Below are 22,771 nucleotides of genomic sequence, written 5' to 3' on the forward strand. Positions count from 1 at the left end.
AGCAGAATCGAATCGTTTATTTAATTCCCTCCCCGCCAGGCCAGGGGGGAAAGTGGAGACAGAGGGTAGCATGATGTTGGAGTCAGGTAGAGCCCGGGCTCTGGGAGTAGTTAGCGCAACGACCTTGGGCGTGTCACTTCAGTTGTCTCAGTCTCTTTCTTCATCTGTAAGACAAGCATGTGAATAGAACCTACTCCATGGATGGAAATGTCACACTGTACCCCACAGAGAGGTACAATGGCTATGTGTCCTTTAAAAATAAAAGTGTAGGGTTGGGCCCATGGGCTGAGGCAGGCGGATCTCTTGAGTCCAGGAGTTCAAGAACAGCCTAGTCAACTAAAACAATAATAAAGAGCAGGGCGCAGATACACATGCTGTGATTCCAGCAACTCGGGTGGCTGAGGCAGGAGGATTGCCAATTTGAGACTTATCTGAGTAACTTAGTGAGACCCTGGCTCAAGATAAAAAGTAAAAAGGGCTGGGTGTGTAGCTCAGTGGTAGAGCACCCCTGGGTTCAATCTTTTGCACTGAAAAATAAATGTATCTTTGGGGTTGGGGGAGTATTTTAATGACAGAGCTTGTACTTAGCAGGTGCAATGCCCTGGGTTAAGTCCCTAGCACCAATAAAGTAAAAAAACAAATATATTGAAAGAGAGAGGGGAGTGGGGGAAGTACGTACTACATTGCAATGTTTCAAATGACCCGGTTAAAAAGAATTACAGTCATGTGCTGTATAATGCTGTTTTAGTCAACAATAAACCACATACAGGACGATGATTCCATAAGATGGTAACAGAGTTGAAAAAGTCCATCGCCTAGTGACATCAGAGCCCTCCTAATATTGTAGCAAAATGCATTCATTACTCACCTGTTTGTGGTAATGCTGGTGTAAACAAACCTTCTGCACTGCCAGTTATATAAAAGTAGAGCATGTACAATTATGTTCACTACATAATACTTGATAATGATAATAAACGACCAGGTTGCTGGTTTATTATTTACTACACTAGACTTTTTTGTGTTGTTTTTGTTTTTTTGTTCTCTTCTTCTTCTTCTTCTTTTTTTTTTTTTTTTTTTTTTTTTCGCATTGGGGATTAAACTTAGGGGCACTTTACCACTGACCTACATTCCCAGTCTTTTTTATGTTTTATTTTGAGATAGGGTCTCCCTAAGTTGCCAAGGATCTCTCTAAGTTGCTGAAGCTGGCCTCCAACTGGGAATCCTCGTGCCTCAGCCTCCCAAGTTGCTAGGATCATACGCGTGTGTCACTGGCCTTATTATTTCTCTGTCTAATATTCTATGTTTTATTTTTGGTGCTGGGGATTGAACACAGGGCCTCACTCATGTTAAGTATGTGATCCAGTACTGAGCTACATCCCAAGCCCTATCAAATTTTTTTTCAGTACTGGGGATGAAACTCAGGAGTACTCTATCATGGCACAACATCCCAGACTTTTTTATTTTTTATTTTGAGACAAAGTCTTTCTAAGTTGCCCAGACTGGCCTCAAACTTGTGATCTCCTGCCTCCCCAGTTGCTGGGATTATAGGTGTACACCACTGTATCCAGTCCTATCATTATTTCATTTTATTTATTTTATTTTTTGGTACTGGGGATTGAACTCCAGGGCACTTACCACTGAGCCACATCCCCAATCCTTTTAATATATTTTTTATTTAGAGACCGGGTCTCTCTAAAGTGCTTAAGGCCTTCCTAAGTTGCTGAGGCTGGCTTTAAATCTCCATCCTCCTGCCTCAGCCTCCCAAATCACTGGGATTTTATATATATATATATATATATATATATATGTATATATATATATATATATATATATATATATATTCAGGACACAATACCTTTGTTTTACTAATTTATTCTTATGTGGTGCTGAGGATTGAACCCAGTGCCTCACACATGCAAGTGCTCTACCAAGGAGCTACAACCCCAGTTCCCTGACTAAGTTCTTAACAATTACTGTATTAAGTATTCAGTGTAAGGTGTGGGTCCTGAGGATGAGGATGATAGTAGAGAAAAGTTCAGAGGCTTATCACAGGATCCCTGCCCTTAAATAACTTTCTTTCCAGTTTAGAACTGAAGTTCAAAGCCAGCCTCAGAAACTTAGCAAGACCTTGTCTCTAAATAGAATGTAGGGCTGGGAAGATAGCTCAGTTGGTAGAGTGCTTGCCTTGCAAACACAAAGCCCTGGGTTCGATCCCCAGCACCGCAAAAAAAAAAAAAAAACCAAATAAATAGAATGTAAAAAGGGCTGGGGCTGTGTCTTAGTGATTAAGCGCCCCTGGGTTCAATCCCCAGTACCCCCCAAAAAAAAAGGTGGAGCGCGTAGAACTATCTGTAATAAAGGTACATTATACGCGACTTAAATAATTAGATATTATAACGTTGTACTTCGTAATGGAAAGCCTGGCATTAAACTTGACTTCAGGGCCTGGGGTTGTAGCTCAGGGGTAGAGCTCTTGCCTAGCATGTGTTAGGCTCTGAGTTTGATTCTCAACACCACATATAAATAAATGAATAAAAATAAAATATATATTAAAAATATAAATGAATAAAATATATATAAAATAAAATATATATAAAATAAAGGAATAAAATATAAATGAATAAAAATAATATTAAAAAAACTTGACTTCAAACCTCAGCTCCCCCACTTGCTGACAAACTGATCTTTATTAGCAAGTTTATCTTTCAATGCTACTGTTGCCTGGTTTGTAAAATAGGGTCTTGCTTCATAGAGTTGAAAGGATTAAACTCATGCTCTAACACAAAGTGCTTACTGCAGTGCCTGACACACTGTCATTACTCAGTACATCTTACCTAGTACTTACTTTATCATTTACTATATGACTTTGGACAAATTACTTACCTTCTCTAAGACTTGTTTTTCTGATTTGTAAAATAGAAATATAATATTTAAACATAGAATTGCTGGGAAGATCCCAGTTGACTTAGGAGGCTGAGGCAAATTCGAGGCCAGCCTCAGCAACTTTGTGAGATCCTGCCTCAAAATAAAAAGGGTGGGGACATAGTTCAGTGGAAAAGTATCCCTGGGCCCATAGTCCTTGCAAGAAAAAATAAATAAATAAAAGCATAGAATTTCTGGGAGGATAAAATGGGAAAATCCCTGAAAAGTGCTTGGCACTATCTGGTGTATGGAGAGTACTTAATAATTCTTATAGAATAATACTGATGATAATAATAAAAGTTAAAGAAAGGTATATGGCAGAAAAGAGTAAATTAATTTTGTTGGATAGGCACTGGGAAAAGTGCACGTTAGGCAAATTTTTTTTTTTTTTGGTAACACCATTATGGAGATATGATTCACATATCCAATTTACCTACTTCAACATTTATTAGGAGATTCATAGAATTGTGGAACTTAACTATAATCAATTTTAGACATTTCCACCACTCCAGAAAGGAATCTGGACCCACCAGCAGTCATTCCCCATTTCTCCACCCATTTTCCCCTTCACCCCCAAACTCTAGGCAACCACCAGTTTACATCCTGTTTCTATTGATGTGTCTGTTGTGGACACCTCATGCAAATGGAATCATAAATACATGACCTTTAGTTTCTGGCTTCTTTCACTTGGCATAGTGTTTTCAAAGTTCATCTATAGTGTAGCAGGTATCACTACTGCATTCCCTTTTATGACCAAATAATATTTCATTGTTTGGAGTTGGTGGACATCTGGGTTGTTTTGCTTTTTGACTATTGTGCCTGATACTGCTATGCACTTTCTCATACAAGTTTTTGGGAAGACGTACTTTTCTTTTTTGGGGGGAGCAGGGGTACAGGGATTGAACCCAGGGGCACTTAACTACTGAGCCACAGTCCAGTTCTTTCTTTTATAATTTTTAAATTTTGAGACAGAGTCTCCCTAAGTTGTCGCTCAGGGCCTCACTAAGTTGCTGAGGTTGGCTTTGAACTTGCAATCCTCCTGCCTCCGTCTCCTGAGCTGCTGGGACTATAGGCATGTGTCACTATGCTGGCTTAAGACATACTTTTCAATTTCTCTGGGGTCCACACCTAGGAATAGAATCCTCAGATCATATGGTAATTTTTTTTTGGTACTGGGGATTGATTAAACCAGGGACATTCTAACATTCAGCAACATCCCCAAACCTTTTCAAGTTTTATTTTGAGGAAGGTCTTACTCAATGACTTAGTCTGTCCTTGAACTTGGGATCCTCCTGATTCAACCTCCCAAATAGTTGGGATTACAAGTGTGTGCCCAGCTCATCTGATAACTCTATATTTAACTTTTTGAGGAAATGCCAACACTGTTTTCCGTAGCTCTGAACCATTTTACATTTCTATCAGCAATGTATGAAGGTCTTAATTTCTCCATATTCTTACTAACACCTGCAATTACCTATCTTTTTATTACAGCTGTTCGAGGGGTTGTGAAGGGTATCTCACTGTAGTGCTGATTTGCATTTCCCTGAATGCTAATGATGTCCAACATTTTTCATGTGCTTATTGACCACTTAGATATCTTTTTCTGGAGAAATGTCTAGTCGGGTCCTTTTCTCATTATTACTTTTATTTTTAGCCCAAGTAATAATTTTATTTGGGGCATGAAAGCACACGTGTTCCTGTGACATAGAATGGGGTTTACATTAGGGTCCTGATTCTAAGATAAGATTTTATTTCACCCTCTTTCATGGCTTCATGGGAAATGAATTAAAAAGGGAGGAAGACATGGTCTAGGCTGGGTGCTATGGTGCATGCCTGTAATCCCAGCAGCTGGGGAGGCTGAGGCAGGAGGATCTTGAGTTCAAAGCCAGCTTCAGCAAAAGCGAGGCACTAAGCAACTCAGAGAGACCCTGTCTCTAAATAAAATACAGTATAGGACTGAGGATATGGTTCAGTGTCCGAATGCCCCCGAGTTTGATCCCTGGTACCCAAAAGAGAAAAAAAAAAAAAAAAAAAAAAAGACATGGTCTGGAAGGAAATTATTACTGTTGTTGGCAAGTTGCAAAGAAAGGGGAGAGCTTATTCAAATTAATGTCATAAAATAGCACAGGGAAAAGTTCTCAGTTCCTGGTGTGGGCAGTGATGCTGGCTTCTTTCCACAGCAAGGACTCACCCCAAATGGAGGGAGCAGGGTCAGCCTGCAATTTATTTATTTTTTTTATTCAGTGCTGGATATCTACCTACCACTGAAATACATACTCAGCCCTGAAACTGGTTGTTTGGATTGCCGCAAGTCCTGAGGACAAGGGGATCCTCAGTTCAGTGCCTCCTTTCCTCCCTGCGGAATTCAAAGAAGGGCAGTCTGGGGCTGGGGAGATAGCTCAGTTGGTAGGGTGCTTGCCTTGCATGCACAAGGTCCTGGGTTCAATCCCCAGCACCACAAAAAAAATAAAAATAAAAAATTCAGAGAGGGTTGTCTGTCACGGACACTGTTACTTGTTTGACGAAGTTGACTGGCTTTGTGTTCCATTCTGCAAGGCCCAGGTGCTCAGGGTGATATGAGCCTTGTTATACACCTTAAACCATTCCGGATGCTCATCCGATTACGCAACCCGAAGGGGCATTCTTGTCATGACCCCCCCCCATGCCTAATGAAGTCTTTGAAAGGGGACTTCAAAATGGCATCACAGCCTTCCAGCTCATTCTGCCCCATAGAGCTTAGGTTTGGTAGGAGCTGGTTAGTTAGTCTCCTCAAGATTAGCCAGGTATGGAGGTAGCAAGCAGCAGGTGGCACTACAAAGGGCAAGGGGGCTGGGTACACAGGTGCCACACCAGGGCAGAGTGTGCCCATTTTAATCTTTTGTTATTAGTTTGTATGGTTTTATATATTCTAGATACAAGTTCCCTATGAGATACACAATTTTCATTTTTTTCTCCCATTCTGTGGGTTGTTCTCTCTCTCTCTCTCTCTCTCTCTCTCTCTCTCTCTCTCTCTCTCTCTCTCTCTCTCTCCCTCCCTCCCTCTCGTATTGGGGATTAAACCCAGGGACTCTGGTGCATACCATGCTAGGCAAGTTTTACTACTATGATACATTCCCAGTCCTTATTTTTTTTTTTTGGGGGGAGGGTGGATACCGGGGATTGAACTCAGGGGCACTTGACCACTGAGCCACACCCCAGTCCTGTTCTGTATTTTATTTAGAGACAGGATCTCACTGAGTTGTTTAGCACCTCACTTTTGCTGAGGCTGGCTTTGAACTTGCGATCCTCCTGCCTCAGCCTCCCGAGTCACTGGGTTTACAGGTGTGTGCCACCGTACCCGTCCTTTTTTATTTTTGAGACAGGGTCTCATCTAAGTTGCCCAGGCTGGTCTTTGAACTTTTGATCCTTCTGCTTCAGTCTCCAGAGAAGCTGGTATTACAGGTGTGTGTTGCTGCACTAGATTTCTTTTCACTTTCTCGAAGGTATCCTTTGAAGTCAAAAGTTTTTAATTTTGATGATGTTCAATCGATCTAAGTCTTTGTGTTTTTTCCCCCTGTGGTGCTGGGGGTTGAAACTGTTGGGCCTTGTACATGCTAGGCAAGCACTTTTACCATTTATCTACACTCCCAGCCCGGATCTATTTTTCATTTTATAGTTTTAGCTTTTACATTCAGGTCTTTGATTCATTTTGAGTTAATTTTTGTATATGGTGTGAGGTAGGGGTACAATTTAATTCTTTTTTATATTTTGGTACAGGGAACTGAACCCAGGGGTGGTTAACCACTGAGCCACATCCCTAGACTTTTTTTATTTTTTAATATTTTATTAAGAGACAGTCTTACTAAATTGCTTAGGGCCTTGCTACATTGCTGAGGCTAGCTTTGAACTCGCCATCTTCCTACCTCAGTCTCTTAAGCCACTGAGATTTAGTCGTGAGTCACCACACTGGCTAACTTAATTCTTTCACATGTGGATATTCAGTTGTCCCAGCACTATTTGTTGAATGGATTATCTATTATCTAGGTATCCTTGTCAAAAATCAATTGACTGAATAAGAAAGACAGTAGAATGAATCAGGCATAACTTTCCTATGTTCTTATATGAATACATGACCAGTCAGTGTAATCCATATCATGTACAATCACAAAAATGGGAAGTTATATTCTATGTACATATGATTATGTCAAAATACATTCTACTGTTATATATAACTTAAAAATTTTTTAAAAAATCAATTGAGGGCTGGGGTTGTAGCTCAGTGGTAGAGTACTCGCCTATCATGCGTGAGGCATTATTTGATTCTTAGCACCACATATAAATAAATAAATAAATAAGTAAAGGTCCATCAACAACTAAAAAATGTTTAAAAATCAATTGACTGTAAAGATGAGCATTTATTTCTGCATTCCCAATTCTATTCCATTGATCTAGGCCAGTACCACAAAGTCCTTTTATTTTTGCAATGTTAGAAATCAAACCCAGGGCTTTGCACATGCAAGGTTGAGCTTCATCACCCACCCCAAGTCTTGAAGTAGCTGAATTTGTATTGGACCAAATTAGCTGGATTGGGAAATACACAGTCACACAGCTTCCTCATGTTTTCATAATGCTTTAGTGTTTTTAAGGTGTTTCTGTATACATGATCTCACATACTTCTTCTAGCAACTCTGAAAAGAAATGGAAGCTCAGAAGGCTGAATGGAATATCCATAGACCCACTCAGCCAGAAACAGCAGGTATCTTAGGGACAACCAGTAAGTCTTCTGACTCAAGTGCCCTCATTATCCCTGTTGGTTAATTCCTGGTTGAGTCCATAAATTTGAGAGAAGGAACTAGTAAAGAGAAAAATATTTTTTAAAGTAGGGGATTGAAAATTTATGTCCACCCATATAAAAGCTGCATGTGTCTGTTTTAGCATCTTTTTTCATAATTGCCGAAATCTGAAAGCAATCAACAAGTCCTTTAGTAGGTGAATAGATATGCCAGGGTACATCCAGATGATGAAATATTATTCAGCTCTAAAAAGAAATGAGCTGTCAAGTCATGGAAAGACATGGAGGAAACTTAAATACATAATGCAAAGTGAAAGAAGCCAATCTGAAAAGGCTATGTACCGTATGCTTCCTACTGTAAGATGTTCTAGAAAAGGCAAAACTATAGAGACAGTAAAAAGATCAGTGGTTGCTATGGGCTAGGGGAGAAGAAGGATGAATATGTGAAGCACAGAGAATTTTTAGGGCAGTGAACATAGTCCATGATGATACCATAATGGTGAGTGCATGCTATTTTGCATTTGTCCAAACCCATAGAATGTATACCAAGACTGAACCCTGAGGCAAACAAAGTGGACTTTGGGTGATAATGATGTGTCAATGTTTACCAGTTGTGACAAAATACCACTCTGGGGATGTTGATAATAGGGGAAGCTATGCAAGCACAGGGGAAGAAGATATATAGAAAATCTCTGCACTCTTTGATCAATCCTTCTGTGAACCTAAAACTGCTCTAAATATAAAATCTATGTTTTTAAAAAAAATGGAAGAAGTTTGTACAACGGACTGATTTTAAATGAATAGCTTCTAATCAACTTACAATAAATTTTCCCTTCTCCTGTACAGACAAGAACTGGTATGTTCTGGGTAATCCAGGGCTTTGCCTGGGTATTGCATTTTCAAAGAATGAGAACACAGTGGAATACTTTCAACACTAAAACCAAACATACTATAATTTGATCTTTAGTTTTGTTGTTGGTGTTCTTGAAGACTCTTCAGTATATTTTAAAGCAGGGCTTCTCCAAGAATGGTCCAGGAAAAGCTTCAGGTATGGCATCATTGGACAGACTGCCTTGTTTAAAAACTGCTATTTTCAGAGCCCCCATCTATCCTGAGGCCACTGAACAACACTGGGTGATTTTTAAAATGCACATCAAGGTTTGGGAACCAGTTTTAGAAAGTGAAAGTCAAATTGGGAATATCAACTGTCATTGCACGTAAGAGTTGCAGATATTCTGCTAAAATGAATGCTCTGGATAACAGCAAATCTTTGCTAACGCATCACCTTCCCTATGAGCACTTTCCAGATGTAAACTTGAATACCACCTTCTCCTCTAAGCCTCCCTTAGAATCTTTCCTATTCCCCTCCCTTGTCTATAGTACTTAATAAAAATACTATTTTTTTGCTCCCCCCCATGTTGGAGATCAAACCAGGGCCTCATGCATGCTAGGAAAGTATTCTACCAGTGAGCCTTATTTAGAAATTAAGCTAGAAATTAAGCTTTGTAGAGTAGGGGCTGGTAATATAGCACCTAGGACAGTACCGGCGCACAGAAGATATACAATAAATATTTATGCCAAGTTACATCATCTCAGTGCTTGGGCATAATATTATTGCTTCACTGTCTTTTTTCAAGAAGATTTACAAAGTTTATGAAGCAAATTATTCTTTTATTCTCTGAGTGATGCTTCCCTAATTCTGGAGTCTGGATCATTTGCTCTGTGGATCATTTCCCTTGATCCTACTGAGATCCTCAGCTTACTAGACAACTTCACTGTCCTATGAGGGACCCCCCTAGAAGGACTTGTTGCCTCTACTGGGAACAAAGTGGACTAGAGCTGCCAGGTGGAGATAAACCTTCAGGGGGAGGGGACTTCTCTTAAGTCCACCCACCTGTTATGTCCTACAACCAGGTTATTGACAAAAGGAAATAGATGCTTCCTCCTCTGAAGTCTTGAATGAGGATGCTAATAAATGAATCCTGCGCAATCTACTTCTTAAACAGTCTTGGCTGGTTTTGAACAAATGACCCTTATCTATATCCTATCCTCCAAGTCACCTACCAACAGCACCAGCACACAAATAAATCTCATGGACATGTGGAGCTCCGCCCTCTCAGCATCTCTCCTGAAAGAACCTGAAGTTCAGACCGAGTGCAGTCAGTTCCCTAACAGTGGGGGTGCCACCTGCTGACCCTCATCCGTGTCTCTCCCAGAACACACCTGATGTTGTGTGGAGATGCTGAGAAATGCCCTGTTTTCCTCTCACTTCCCATCCCCAGTCCAGGGGATGCTGAGAAACTGGGAAAGATTAGGAGAATACAAACAGGAAAAAGCAAATTTGTTTGTAGTGCTATGCGCACAGGGTGCCAGGATACACCTGCTGAGCACTGCAGAAGGTCCCCAAGAAAACCATTAATGTGAGTCTCTCACATTTTAAATGTGTGGTGTTTGGGGTGGGGAGAGGGAAAGTGTACTAAGAGGAGGGGGATGGGCACGCTCCTAGGGCGCAAGGTTAGGATGCCTAGAGTCCCGTGGCACACATTAATAAAAGGTAGTTGAATACAGGATGGACGTGGAGGTAAGCAGCAAAGGACTTGTCACTAAGGGTGACACTGAGTTATAGTGGGTGGATTTAAGGAAGGGAGATGGGGAGGAATGGGAGGTGAGGTGGGAAGGAAGGGCATTTGTGGCACCGAAACCCCCAGCGGAGAAACGAATGGGCGTGGATGTTAGTTGCCTTAACCTCCTGCTTTGACCCTGCCTCAGCCTGTTTCAGCAGGGAAGTGAGGGATGGGCTTGGATATGGAAGGAGCTACAAGGAGAGTGGTCTCCGGCTTTCATGGCAATCCAGAAAGAACTTTCTCAAAGTTGTTCCCAGACTGGAGGGAAGAAGGTTTTGGGGTGGGTGGGGTGGCTTGGGTGAAACACTGGGGGATCCCAGAGCCCCTGAAGATGGGAGTGGGGAGGAAGGAGTTTGCCCTCATGCGGAGTAGCCTCAAAATGAGACCGACAGAGGGAAGTAACTCCAAATGTAGTGGGTAGGTAGTTCAGGTTCTTTCAACCGGAGTGGGTGGAGCTAGAACTCTGCAAAAGAGTGGGCCACTTGGGGGTAAGGTGCACCACCGCGCCATCAGGTTCCTAAACTGGACACCGGAGGCTCTAGGAGAAACTGACTTTTCTTCCCGGGCCTCGGTGGGGAGCGGGCGGTGAGCGTCTGGCACCCGGTTTCCTGAATCCAGACAGGAGTCTGAATGGGGCTGACAAGAGCGAACCAGGGAGTGAAGCAGCAGAGACTCCTCACACTGGGGGTGGGGTGGCGGCAAACTGGGAGCCCAGGCTTGGGGCGGAAGATTTGCTCTACAGATTACAGGGGCCACAGTGCAGACAGAGGGATTTGGGGGAGTTGAGTGGGATTCTTGCTCTGGACAGCAAGGGTCGAGGAAGGTTAGGGAGAAACTGATATCGTTTCTACCGGGGTGCTGATGGAAGCTTCCCACTCGGGACGCGAGGCACCAGGGGGTTCTCCAAATCCGATATGGGATACAGGGAGTGGGCTGAGAGCCGCTGAGGGGGGACTCTAAATTAGATTCAGAAGAAACTGGGGGCTCCAGGGCAGATTCTTGCTCCGACTGGGGTAAAGGATTCTCACCAGTTGGAGTGGGTGGGGATTTGGGGCCACTAGGGCTATCTCCTCCCCGACCCAGGGAGATAGGGGGATCGCTTCCATTCTGGATAGAGGGGACCTGAGAGGGAGGACTGGGGGGGTTCCCGATCCGGAGCCGAGCTACCTTGAAGGCACCGGGAAGCGCTTCATTCCGGGAGGGCGTTCCCGCGGCCCGGCCCCCGCGCTGGTGTGGGTGGGGGGTGCGGCCGCGCCCTGGTCCCGGCCCGCACCAGGATTCGGGGTCTCTCTCATCCCGGGGGACCCGGGAGCCCGGCGGAAAGGGGGTCCCGGCGCCGCCGCCTCCGCGGGCGCCCGGGCGCGCGGGCGAGCGCGGGGCTTTATGCGCGCAGGGCGGCGGGGGGAGGAGCCGGCAGGTCGGCCCCCGGCGGGCCCTCCCCTCGGCCGTCCCCGCCCGCCCGCCCGAGCGGGGTCGGGGGAGGGGGCAGCATGGCCTGTCCGTCCGGCCCCCTTCGCCGCGCTCCTCATCTGCCCCGCGCCGAGCGCCGCCGCCGCCGCCGCCGCCGCCGCTCCGCTGCCCGCGCCGCCCGCGGCTCCCGATGGAGACTGACGCGCCCCAGCCCGGCCTCGCCTCCCCGGACTCGCCGCACGACCCCTGGTACGGCCCGGCCCGGCCCGGCCGGGCCTGCCCAGCCCGCGCCCGCCCCAGCCCCGCCAACATGGCCGATCCGGGTCGGGCCGGGCCTCCCCGGGGCCCGGGCCCGCGCCCCCTGCGCCCCGGCGCCAGGCGCTCACGCGGGCCCTTTGTGTCTCTCCTCCTCCCGCAGCAAGATGTTCATCGGGGGACTCAGTTGGCAGACTACGCAGGGTGAGCCAGCCCAGGAGCGCCTACCGGCCCCGCAGAGCACCCCGGACCCCCCGGCGCCCCAGACCCGGACACCCCAGCCCGGCCCTGAGCCCTGCTGACCCCGGGCGCCCTCATGCCCTCTTTCGCGCCCCGCCCGGGGACCCCGAGAGCGCAGGGCTATCTGCTAGCGCGCACGGCCCAGCGGGTGATGGGGAGCAGTTGAGGGGTTCAGGGGGCATCGGGGGGTGGGCCGGGCCCCCGGGACCCGCCGGCGGCAGCGCCAACTCCGCTCGCACCTGCGGCTCAAACTTTTGTGAGGCGGCTCCCGGAGCGGCGGGAACACGGCCGGAGCCGTCCCCCCTCCAGCCGAGCTTGGCCCTTGGCTTCTCGGGGCCCCGGTGGGCGCCACAAGGCTGCAGGAGAGCCGGGCGAGGGCGGGAGGGGGTGTCGGCAATGGAGAGCGCGCGGGCAGCTTGGCACGGGGGCGACCGGGCTGCGCCGGGGTCAACGGGGGCAAAGGACGGGGGAGGGGGGAAGGGCGCGGGGCCCGGGTTGGTCCGAAGGCGGGTGTGTGGTTACAGAAGGGCTGCGCGAATACTTCGGCCAGTTCGGGGAGGTGAAGGAGTGTCTGGTGATGCGGGACCCCCTGACGAAGAGATCCAGGTGAGCCCCTCACCCGCTCCTCCTGCTCCCGGCTCACCCCCCTCCACCACTGCCACTCACTGCCTTGTAACCATCTGCCTCTCCCTCACTACGCCGCGCAGGGGTTTCGGCTTCGTCACTTTCATGGACCAGGCGGGGGTGGATAAAGTGCTGGCGCAATCGCGGCACGAGCTCGACTCCAAAACAGTGAGTGGCCCTCGGGGCTTTGGGGGTCCTTTGGGAGAGGGAGGCTGCCGGAGGAGAGGGTCAGGACTCTCCCCAGGGGACAGTTGGACGAGGTCCTTGAGGAAAGAGGGAGTTTTCTGAGTAAGAGGTCTGCCATGCTCTGAAACTTTGTCACTAGAGTTGGGGGCAGAGGGAGGAGAAGAATCCCAGGCCTGCGATGAGATGCTACACCTCCTCCCCCCAGTATTGGTGAGGGAAGAAGTAGCCACCACCTCCTCCCTATAAGTACTAATCTTGATGCCTCAGAGCTTGGGGTGGGGCTGGGTCCCTCCCCTATCCCAAATTGCGTGAGTCAGGGCTGCAATGACCCACCCGGTGGCTTCTCTGAACTCTAACTAGTATTTGGATCCGAGACACCCCCCTTCCATTCCAGACCAATGGCAAAGCATCACCGAGTCCCTCTCCCTCCCCTTTTCTCTCCTCCCCCGACTTTTGGTCAATGAGCTCCTTGCTTTGTGTAGAAGACACGGACCTGCTTTGACCATGAAGGGGATTTATGAGGAGGAAGCTAGCTAGGTTGATTGGATAAAAAGAAAAAAAAAAAAAAAAAAAAAAAAAAAAAAAAAAACCACCTTCTCCAGACCCGATCTTAGGAGGAGCTGTTTGTTTGACATTCAAACTCCTGGAACATTTTGCTGCTGTCCCACTGCTCCCCAGTGTCTTGGACCCTGCAGGGGGCGCTGGCGGAGGCTAGCTCAAGGGGAGAGGGAAAAGGAGAAAATCAGAGGAGGGCTTACTGGGTGATGGGGGTGTCTGTCTGCCAGTGGGCTGGGACAGCGTGATCTCCTCTCTCCACACTCCCCCATTCTCCCCCTGTCCCTGGGCCTCCCTGCTTGGGTCAGTCACTGGCTCCTGTTTACCTGCAACAATGGCTGGTTGTGCCCAAGAATTTGTTAAATTACCGCCTGTCCCCAGCTCCTGTTATCTCTGCCCAGTGGCTCCCACTCCTGCTCACAGTAATGAGCAAATGAGGCCAGGCCTCGACTTTGCCGGCTCTGAAAGGATCTTCTTGGCGCAGCCTGAGTGACCCAGGCTGGGAAAGGAGAGACAGTGGCCTATTGTTTTTGGTGATTATCTGCCATCAAGCTGCCTGTTCTCCTACCATCCCCTGTCCTCAGAATGCACTGATGGCTTCTGCTGCACTCAGGAAGCTGAGATTTAGGGACTGGGGCTGGGGACTGGAGGAGTGGAAGATTGATAGGGGTGAAGAGAGAGACAGGGAGGAAGGATGGTGAGATGGGCATCCTTAGGAGATCGGGACTCGCCAAGGGCAAGGGCTTTGTCTGTGTTTGGCATCTCTGAGCTGGGGAAGGGGGCGGGAGGGAGGTTTACTGTGGGGAATCTATTTTGGGTTCTGAATTTCACCTTTTATTTACTTGTTGGGTTTTATTTATGTTACCAGCCATGAGGCAGAGTGGAGGTGGGGTGTGTCAGGGATTGGGTGTGCATGGGTCTGGGGGAGTGGGTCTTGGGTACTGTCTCCTATCAGGATCTGTGTAGGGGAACTGATTAAGGTGTGTTAGTGGCTAGGGAGGCTGCTTCCGGGAGAAACAGAAGGATGAAAATGTCCTAGAGGTATGAAATCAACAACAGACAGGGGCAATGGGAAGCTTTGATTTTCCCTAGAGCCCACTGGGCCTTTGCAGGAGAGGAGTCATTGGCTTAGTGTGCACTGTGGAGGTTCCATCTCTGTGGGCAGATTCCAGTGGGAGAGCCTGCAGGATGTTGGTTCCTGGTCTGTGCCATTCAAGCAGAGGGAAGCCAGAGCCAGTTACCTAGAATGAGGCTGAGTTTTGAACAGAAGGAACTTTGGGGAAAGATAGATCTTCTCTGGGATTGGCTGGTGAACTTCTGAATGATGTCCACCCATGCGGGTGGCAAGACACTCTGGCATGACCTGGCCTCATAGGTCCTGTGTTAATCATAATGGCTCGTGCCCTTGTCTCTTGCTATTTGTCGGCATGGCTGGAGTATCCAGGAGTACCCAGGTGCATCTTGATTTTTCCCTCTGGTTGTTCACAGCAGAGGGCAAAGGTGGCCTCCTGGTAATAGCACCTTTGTTTGTGCAATGAAGGCCAGTTTACAAAGGGCTGCTTTCACCCATGTTATCTCATTTGATTCCCTACAGCTGCCCCTGGGAAGTATGGGTGTGATTGTCCCCACTTTGCGGATGAAGGAACTGAGGCTCAGAAGGGCAAGCAAGTTACCAAGATCACAGGCTTGGCAAGCAGCCCAAAGTTTCTAAGTCCAAGTCCCATGCCCTTTCATGTCACCAAAGACTGCACTCTGCCTCACCCTGAGCCTGGCTGCATTATCAGGAGCTGTTTGCTCTCAGAGGGCTGTTAGAGACTGGAGGTATTGGAGAAACAACTGAGTCTATTCTTGGCAGTTATGAACTCTCATCTTGTAGCCTGTTTCAGGCAAAGAGTATTTCCATTTGCTAGGCCTCTAAAGTCAGAATCTCCTATCTTACCTAGACAGGTATCTGTGTGAAGTCAGTTCAGAAAGGAGGGCCCTCAATATACCTGATACTTAAGGGAATAATAAGACTTGGTTGGCATTACTTTTGGTTCTTGCCCTGAGCTAGACACCATGCCAAGTGCTTTGTATGACTTATCTCAAATAATCTGCAGATGACCCTTTGAGGGGGATATTATTATTTGTCCATTTTGCAGGTGACCCTGAGGCTCAGAGAGGTTAAATAACATGCCCAGGGTCTTACAGCAGGGAAGCAGTGTGAGATTTGAACTCATGTTTAACTATTATGCTTTCCTGTCTGAGGCTGTTGTGATTTCTATCACCTCTGTGTTCTGAGATGAGAGAGGTCCTCAGTGCTTAAGGCTGAATGGTCACCATCTGAGGTGTGATAAGCAAGACCCTGTCTACCTTTCCCTTCTCTTCTAGATCGACCCCAAGGTGGCCTTTCCTCGGCGAGCACAGCCTAAGGTAGGTGTATTGGTGGCTGGGAGGAGCGCTGTTACTGAGGGCAACTCTGAGCAGAAATTTCCCCAGCCTTCTTTTTGGTGGCAGATGCTTCTGGAACCTCTGGAGTGTTTCTGGATAAGTGGGGGTGGGAAGAGGGTATTCTTCATGTCCTTGTTCTGTGGAATGAAGACACTTTGCATCTTCCCAACTTCTCTGGAGAGAGGACTGCATGTGTGCGGAGAATGGGAAAACACTCAGGGGGATTCTTTGTCCTGCATTTGAAGCCAGTACAGTTTGGACCCCGAGTCTAATTCTGATCTCATAGGTCACAGCCTCTTTGCCCAGAGCCTTGGCAGAGCAAACACAGGGCAAATTTGCCCTGCCCACTGAAGCTGAGCTTGGGCCAGGGAACTTACCTCTGACCCCCCAAGTCACCCTCCTACCTCTGGCATGAGGTGTGTTGAACTTGCAGACGGGGAGGAGAACCATGGGGTCTGTCACCTGTTGTCTTTCCACTTAGGTAACTTTCCCTGGTGTTCTGGAGAGAGGGGCAGTGTATACAGAAAATGGATTTCTGAGCAGTTGAGCACTAGAGCACTCAAAATTTGCGGTGCAGGGCAGAAGCCTCAGATTCGAGTCTAGGTCTCCTGGCAACTAGCCAGTTCTTAAGTCTTCCACTATAGGAGGCAGGAGGAAAGGCCAACTTACAGGAAGTCAGGACCCCTGAGTTTGTTGACTTAGCATGTGTCCTAGGACTGGGTGCTTCTCCATGAGATCTGTTTCCCCCTTTATCAGAACTTGGTGGAAAAGAGGATGCTTTATGATTCTGACCAGTGAATTCCATCAAGGTTCCCAGAACTTCTGCCAGGGTAGAGGGAGAGGAACAGTTTTAGGAGACAAGAAAGGGGCATCTCTGGAAAAGGTCCAGCAGAGGGTCTGAAAGCAATTATGGAGCAGGTATTCGAAGGAAGCCGCACCAGGGAGCACATGGTCGGAATTGGGTTAATTCCATTAAGCAGTTTGGTGACAGAAGGTGCTTTAGTGTTAGGATGGGGCTGGGAATTGCCGCGGATTAGCCATGCGCTCCTGGGGTAATTAGGACCATGTGTTCTTCCTAAAACAGGGCTGGGGCCACGGGGCTGCCAGAGGTTGGGCTGGGAAGAGGTTGATGAGGAAAATGTCGGAGTTAAGTTCAGGGAGACCCTGCGATGGCCTTGGCGTCTCCCAGGAGGGCTGGTGGGGTTTTGGAGCTAGGCCGTGGGTCTGGGTCACTGACCCGCCCCCTTCCCTGTGTGAGTCCTTTGGGAAGGGATTTTTCCAGACATAGACCCCAGGGAGCGTGGCACACTCAAGACAGTCAGGATGTGGGGTGCACAGCTGCCTGTGACAAGCCTAGAGGTGGGGTTCTAAGGAGGAGCTTGTGGGGGGCCTTCTGAGAGGCTGGGGCCACAGAGAGCTTGTCAGCTGGCATCCTGGCAGGGGGGCTTGAGCCCCTGCTGGTGGCGGTAGGCCACAGGCCTCAGATGCCCACTTTCTCCTTCCCTCCCCTAACAGATGGTGACTCGAACGAAGAAGATCTTTGTGGGGGGACTTTCTGTGAACACCACAGTGGAGGATGTGAAGCAATATTTTGAACAGTTCGGGAAGGTGGGTCTTAACTGGGGGTGGGTGCTTGCAAGGGCTGAAAATGCTGAGGAGTGGTCAGTAGCAAGCCGGGTCAGCCAGGTCAGCCCGATTCCTGCAAAAGGTGATGGGGAAGCTGTGTCCCGCAGGTGAGGCCAGGCCAACCCACCTTTTGGGCTCTTGGCCCATCTATGGGCTTCTGACTCTTGACATCCCCAGGGAGTGAAGCCACACAGTAATGTCCCTGTTGTTGCCCTTCTTCTGTATTTTTCTTCTGCTTATCTTCATTCTCCTGAGGGAGGTGGTGCTTCTGTAGCCAGTTCAATCCAGCCACCCCTTGGCCTCCTGGGAGTTTGCACCTGTCCAGGTCATGGGCGGTTGTAACCATCCCCCCACCCCTTCCTGGAGGATGATAAGGAGGCAATAAATAAGACTCCCCATCGCACTCAGTACCTTGCTTGCACAGGTGGGGAGCCTGGAGCAGGATCTGAGGGGCTGCTAGGTACTGGGGGAAACTGAAGAAAGCACCCCCAAATTCTGATCTGACCGAGACTTTGCTCTCAGTTCTGGGTTGTATCAAACCTTAATTTGGGCGCCTAAGAAGAGGTAGGCTATGGAAAGATAGGCAGTGTGTCAATGTCAGACAATGGGGTGTCCCTGGAAAGGTGAGCAATATGAACTTCAACGTCCTATGGGGAGATGGAAAGGGGGTCCCTGCTCTAGTGAGTTAAGAGGGGCTGCTTTGCTTGAGATCCAGGTCCCTGGTGTTTCTTTTAGGTGACAGCGGCTAGAGGTTGGGTCTCCACTTTCCCAGCAAGGCATTGCGTTCGCCAGCAGGCCCAGCTGGACGTGGCTAGAGAAATAGGCTGTAAGCTGTGGCGGGTTGGGGGGTCCCCTGGCCGGCGGATGCTGACGTGTGGGGGCCAGAGGCCTCGGCTCAGGCACCTCCTTGGGGACCTGGGTCCAGGAGGCTGGGCAGGCTGGGCCTGGGCCCCAGAGGGAAGGGCGCTCCTGGGAAGCAGCAGGCCCGGCTCGGCTTCGGCGGGGTGTCTTTGTGTCTGAGCGCCGAGCATTAGAGCTCGCACTAATCTGATCCAGCAGCTGTGATTGGAGGCCGCCTGCCCCCGGGGCCGGCGTTGCCATGGCAACCGGGCCCCAGGAGAAGCCGTCAGCGGCCGCGTCTTTTGTTCGGGCCTAAATCGGCGTTGGCATGTGAAACCGGCCCGGGGAGGCCAGGGGGAGCCGGAGAATAGGCTGCCAGGGAGCGAGGGGGACAGCCGGGAATGCCAAGGGCCCCGCGGCGGGGGGCCCCCCGCCCGGATCGAGGGGCCGCCGCCGAGGGGGGAACAATGGTCAGCCGCCATGGCTGCCACTCAGGCTTAGCGGCCGCCGAACTTGGCGGCTCCCACTGGTCAGCAGGCCTCGGTCGCCTCCCCTCCCCCCGCCCGAGCCCCCCTGCCCCCGGGTTCCCATGGAGACCAAAGCCTATTAAGGACACTGGGCCGGGAGCCTCCCTCCCCTCAGCTGGCCCCAGGAGGGGACACTGGTGGGGGTACCCAGGACCCCCAGCCACTCTCCTTGCTCCTTGCCCTGGCCTCAACCTCAGTGCCCCACTGGGGGTCTGTCCAGCCAAGGCCCAGGTTGAAGGGTGTGGGGGCACCAGGGATGTTGGACTGGAAGGTTAAGTGGAAGAAGGTTGGAAAGACTGTGGACTTGGCCTGAATCAATTGGTGGATCAGGCAAGAACTCGGAGCTGTAGGATTAAGGAGAAAGGTGTGGCTGGTTCTTCTGTTCATTCACTCATCCATTCAAAAAATAATTAATTGAGCACAAGTCAAGGTGCTCAGCAGAATGGTGATCATGCTCACAGATGACACGGACCTGAACTTGCCAGCCAGGGTGTTGGGCTGCTCCCTCTAGTGACCGTGGGCAAGTTCCTCCATAATAAAGATAATAATAACAACTGTTATTTATTCAGCACTTACTGAATCCCAGGGGCTGTGAGTTAAGCGCTATACATGCACTATCTCATTTAACTCCTTCCCATGCCCATTTCACAGATGAGGAACCAAAGTCACGGAGACCTAAAGCCACTTGCCCAAGGTTACCCAATCAGCAAATACAGGACCCAGGATTCCAGTTTGGGCCTGTCCTACTTAAAGCCTGTGCTTTGATCAAAACCCTTTCTGGGTTTCTGTTTTCCATTGCTTAAGTGAGAGATGTGTTGAGCCTCAAGTGTCTGTCCAGCTGATTTGGGATTGGGACTCAGAATGGGGCAGCAGGGAGGGGTGGCAGAGATGGCATTTTGCTGTAGTGTTCTGGGGCAGGAAGCCCTTTGGGAAGGGAGGTGTCATTTCCTTCTGAGGCTCTCCAGGAACCCCTCTGTCTCCTGGTTAGGCAGGTACTTGCTTCCCCTCTGGTAGGGGGGATGCTTAGGTGATGCCTAGGGAGAGCGAGGACCACCTTCAGAGTTTGCACTTTCTACTTTAATGAGGCAGGGGAGGCCCCTGATGAGGCAGGTAAAGGATCTGGAAGTAGAAGAAAGGAGTGGGTGGGAGAGAGGCTTGCCCTGTGGCCTGAGCAAAGTTTTCCCTCACCCTTTGGATGACTGATCATTTGCTCGAGAATCCAGGGCTAGAGTGGGATGTGCCTGGGGAGGATCAGAGGCAGCCCCTGATTTTCACCAAGGGTGAATCAGACCTAGTGAAGAGACCAGGAGGAGACAGCAGACCCAGGCACAGGGAAGAAGGTGGAGCAGCCTCTGGCCCTTCATGTCTGAGAGGATGGCTGAAGGAGAAGCAAGGAGAGATGACGGAGGTTCAGGAGAGGGTGGCTAATGGAGACCCTCCCCCTTCCTCAATCCTTTCCCCTCCCCCAGACAGTGGGAGGCAAGCAGTCCAGGCACTGAACTCTACTTGCTTTAATTACAGCCTCTAGCTAAAGGAAACCTCAATTAGAGAAAAGATCTGTACTGGGAGAGGGGAGTCTAGTCTGGTTGTTGTCCTGTCCGCCTGGCCTTTTGCAAAAAAAAGAAGAGGCTTTTCCTAAACCATCTCAATCTTGCTCCCATATTTTCTCCTCTAGCACCTGCCCGGTGCCACCTCCTCTCTGGCTTGGTGCAGGACTTGCTGTGTAACCTTGGGCAGGCAACTTCACCTCTCTGAGCCCATTTCTTTATCTACCCAATAGGGATTTCCCCCTGCAGGAAGTGTTAGGATGATGGAGAAAGTGCCAGGCACCTATTGGGAGCTTGATAAATGTAGGCTGATCCATTGTGAATCTGGTGACTGACTAGGGGGTGCTGTGGTGTCCAGTGAGTGGGGTTGCAGTTGGAAAGCTGTTCCCTGAACAGGGAACAGGTTTAAGGGAAAGCCTGGCATGGGCAAGAGGGGAGTGGGTCAAGGGAGCCCCTGGTGTCTGGTGGGTCCTCTATGGCAGGCTGTGTTTTAGGTGGATGATGCCATGCTGATGTTCGACAAAACCACCAACCGGCACCGAGGTGAGTGTGCCCCCTCCCCCTCCCCAGGCTGGGTCTGGGGCCTGTGGTCAGCCAGGGGGCTGCAGGTCACAGCTGCCCTTTCATCTCCTCTCCTGACATCCTATCCCTGAGGATCTGCATCCTCTCCCGGCCTGGCCATACAGAAGGCTTTTGTCCCACGAGTTTCCTGTGCTAGAAAACTTGCCGAATTGGAATTGCAGACACCCGAGAGGAGCGCAGGACAGGCTTCCCACCAGTGGCGTCCTCCGCCCCCTCCCTAGCCAGCCTCTGCCCCTGCCCAGGCTTACCTTGTTCCTGGTAACCAGAGCTTAGGCCAGGTTGCCCCAGGGTCAAGCTGACTCCACAGCCCCAGGCAGTCTGCTGTGCCACTGTCCCCCAGCTTCTTTGGCCCTGAACCTGTGAGCAGCTGGGCCACACTCTGTGATCTGCCTGGTTGTTTTTCTCTTAAGGGCCTTCTGAGAAATTCCACTGTAGCCACTGGGGCGTGCTCAGGAGGAGACAGGGTAGTTTCTCCAGCTGATTCAGGGCTTTGGGCCTCTTAGTTTTTCTTGGGCCATGTGTGTGTGCACGCACGCTCAGGCATGTGCGCATGCCTGAATATGTGTATCTGGTCTGTTGGGGCAATAGCACGTTATGGAGTTATAGGGTGCCATGAGTGTATGGGATGGGTGCCTAGGGGCGTGTGTGTCTGTGTATGGAAGTATGTTCAGGCATGTACACCTTTGTGTGAGTTTGTCCGTGGGTGTTCTTTTCTCCCCTCTTTGGTAAGCATCTGAGGGAGAGAGAAGGCATGCTCAGTGTACATCAGTCCTCTGTATCTGTAGTTTCTGTTTTTGGATTCAATCAACTGTGGATCAAAAATATTCAGAAAAAAAATTCTGTGCTAAATCTGTGCAGACTTTTTTTTTTCCTTGCCATTTTGACCTCAGCCATGCAATATAATAGCTATGTACATAAGATTCACGTTGAATTAGGTATTAGAAGTTATCTAGAGATGATTGAAAGTATAAGAGAGGCTGTACAGGTTCTATGCAAATAATTCATTTTATAAGGGACTTGAGCATAGCACGGATTTTGGTGTCTGTGAGGCATCCTGGAACCAATCCCCCTCCAATTCGGAGGGACAGTTATATTCTTGTGGCAGCTTTGCCACTTTCAAACTTGCTGTGTGACCTTGGGCAGGTTACTTCACCTCACTGAGCCTTGGTTTGCTCATCTGTAATTTGGGACTTGATACCCTGTCTCAGCCGGTAGTTGAGAGAATCCTAGGCTGTGGGCAGAGCCTTTCATTAACTCTCAGACACTTGGCCACAAGAGGATCTGTGGTATCGGGATGGTCTGGGGCTGGGTTTTGACCATGAGCCCTGGTTCTGACCCTGCCCTTGCCCCTTGTCCAACCTCTAGGGTTTGGGTTTGTCACATTCGAAAGCGAGGACATCGTGGAAAAAGTGTGTGAAATCCACTTCCATGAAATCAACAACAAAATGGTAAGCTGAAATTGGATGGCGAGGGAACCAAGTGTAGAGAGAGCCGGGGGCTCCAGGCGGAGCCATCCAGGGAAACCCTAGGGTTCCAGAGGTGCGGTGTGCGGGTATGGGGAGGTGTCCAAGTGAGCAGGGCAGAGCTGTTCTCTTAGCTCTTGACAATCTAGACAGGGAAGCAGTGTCACCG

The 22,771-nt window shown here is 49.2% G+C and overlaps 2 protein-coding genes across 5 annotated transcripts in view; one reads left to right on the forward strand and one right to left on the reverse strand.

Annotated features, from left to right (window-relative positions):
- Nucleotides 1–11,846, reverse strand: LOC124991524 (translation initiation factor IF-2-like). The gene is made up of 2 exons (XM_047562191.1): nt 11,485–11,846; nt 1–164 (listed from the first exon to the last, which is right to left on the reverse strand). The coding sequence occupies exons 1-2, from the start codon at nt 11,844–11,846 to the stop codon at nt 161–163; spliced, it is 366 nt and encodes a 121-aa protein (XP_047418147.1). The 3' UTR covers nt 1–160.
- Nucleotides 11,584–22,771, forward strand: part of Msi1 (musashi RNA binding protein 1) — a 21,720-nt gene continuing 10,532 nt past the window's right edge. For all 4 annotated transcript variants that reach the window (XM_047561525.1, XM_047561526.1, XM_047561527.1 and 1 more), the window contains exons 1-8: nt 11,584–11,976; nt 12,146–12,186; nt 12,747–12,828; nt 12,930–13,014; nt 15,958–15,999; nt 17,533–17,625; nt 21,052–21,100; nt 22,505–22,587. In XM_047561525.1, the coding sequence (XP_047417481.1) occupies nt 11,918–11,976; nt 12,146–12,186; nt 12,747–12,828; nt 12,930–13,014; nt 15,958–15,999; nt 17,533–17,625; nt 21,052–21,100; nt 22,505–22,587 (534 nt within the window). In that variant the 5' untranslated portion in view covers nt 11,584–11,917. The remainder of the gene's footprint in view (nt 11,977–12,145; nt 12,187–12,746; nt 12,829–12,929; nt 13,015–15,957; nt 16,000–17,532; nt 17,626–21,051; nt 21,101–22,504; nt 22,588–22,771) is intronic.

This window comes from Sciurus carolinensis, chromosome 8, assembly GCF_902686445.1.
Source record: "Sciurus carolinensis chromosome 8, mSciCar1.2, whole genome shotgun sequence".
NCBI classification, from domain to species: Eukaryota; Metazoa; Chordata; class Mammalia; order Rodentia; family Sciuridae; genus Sciurus; species Sciurus carolinensis.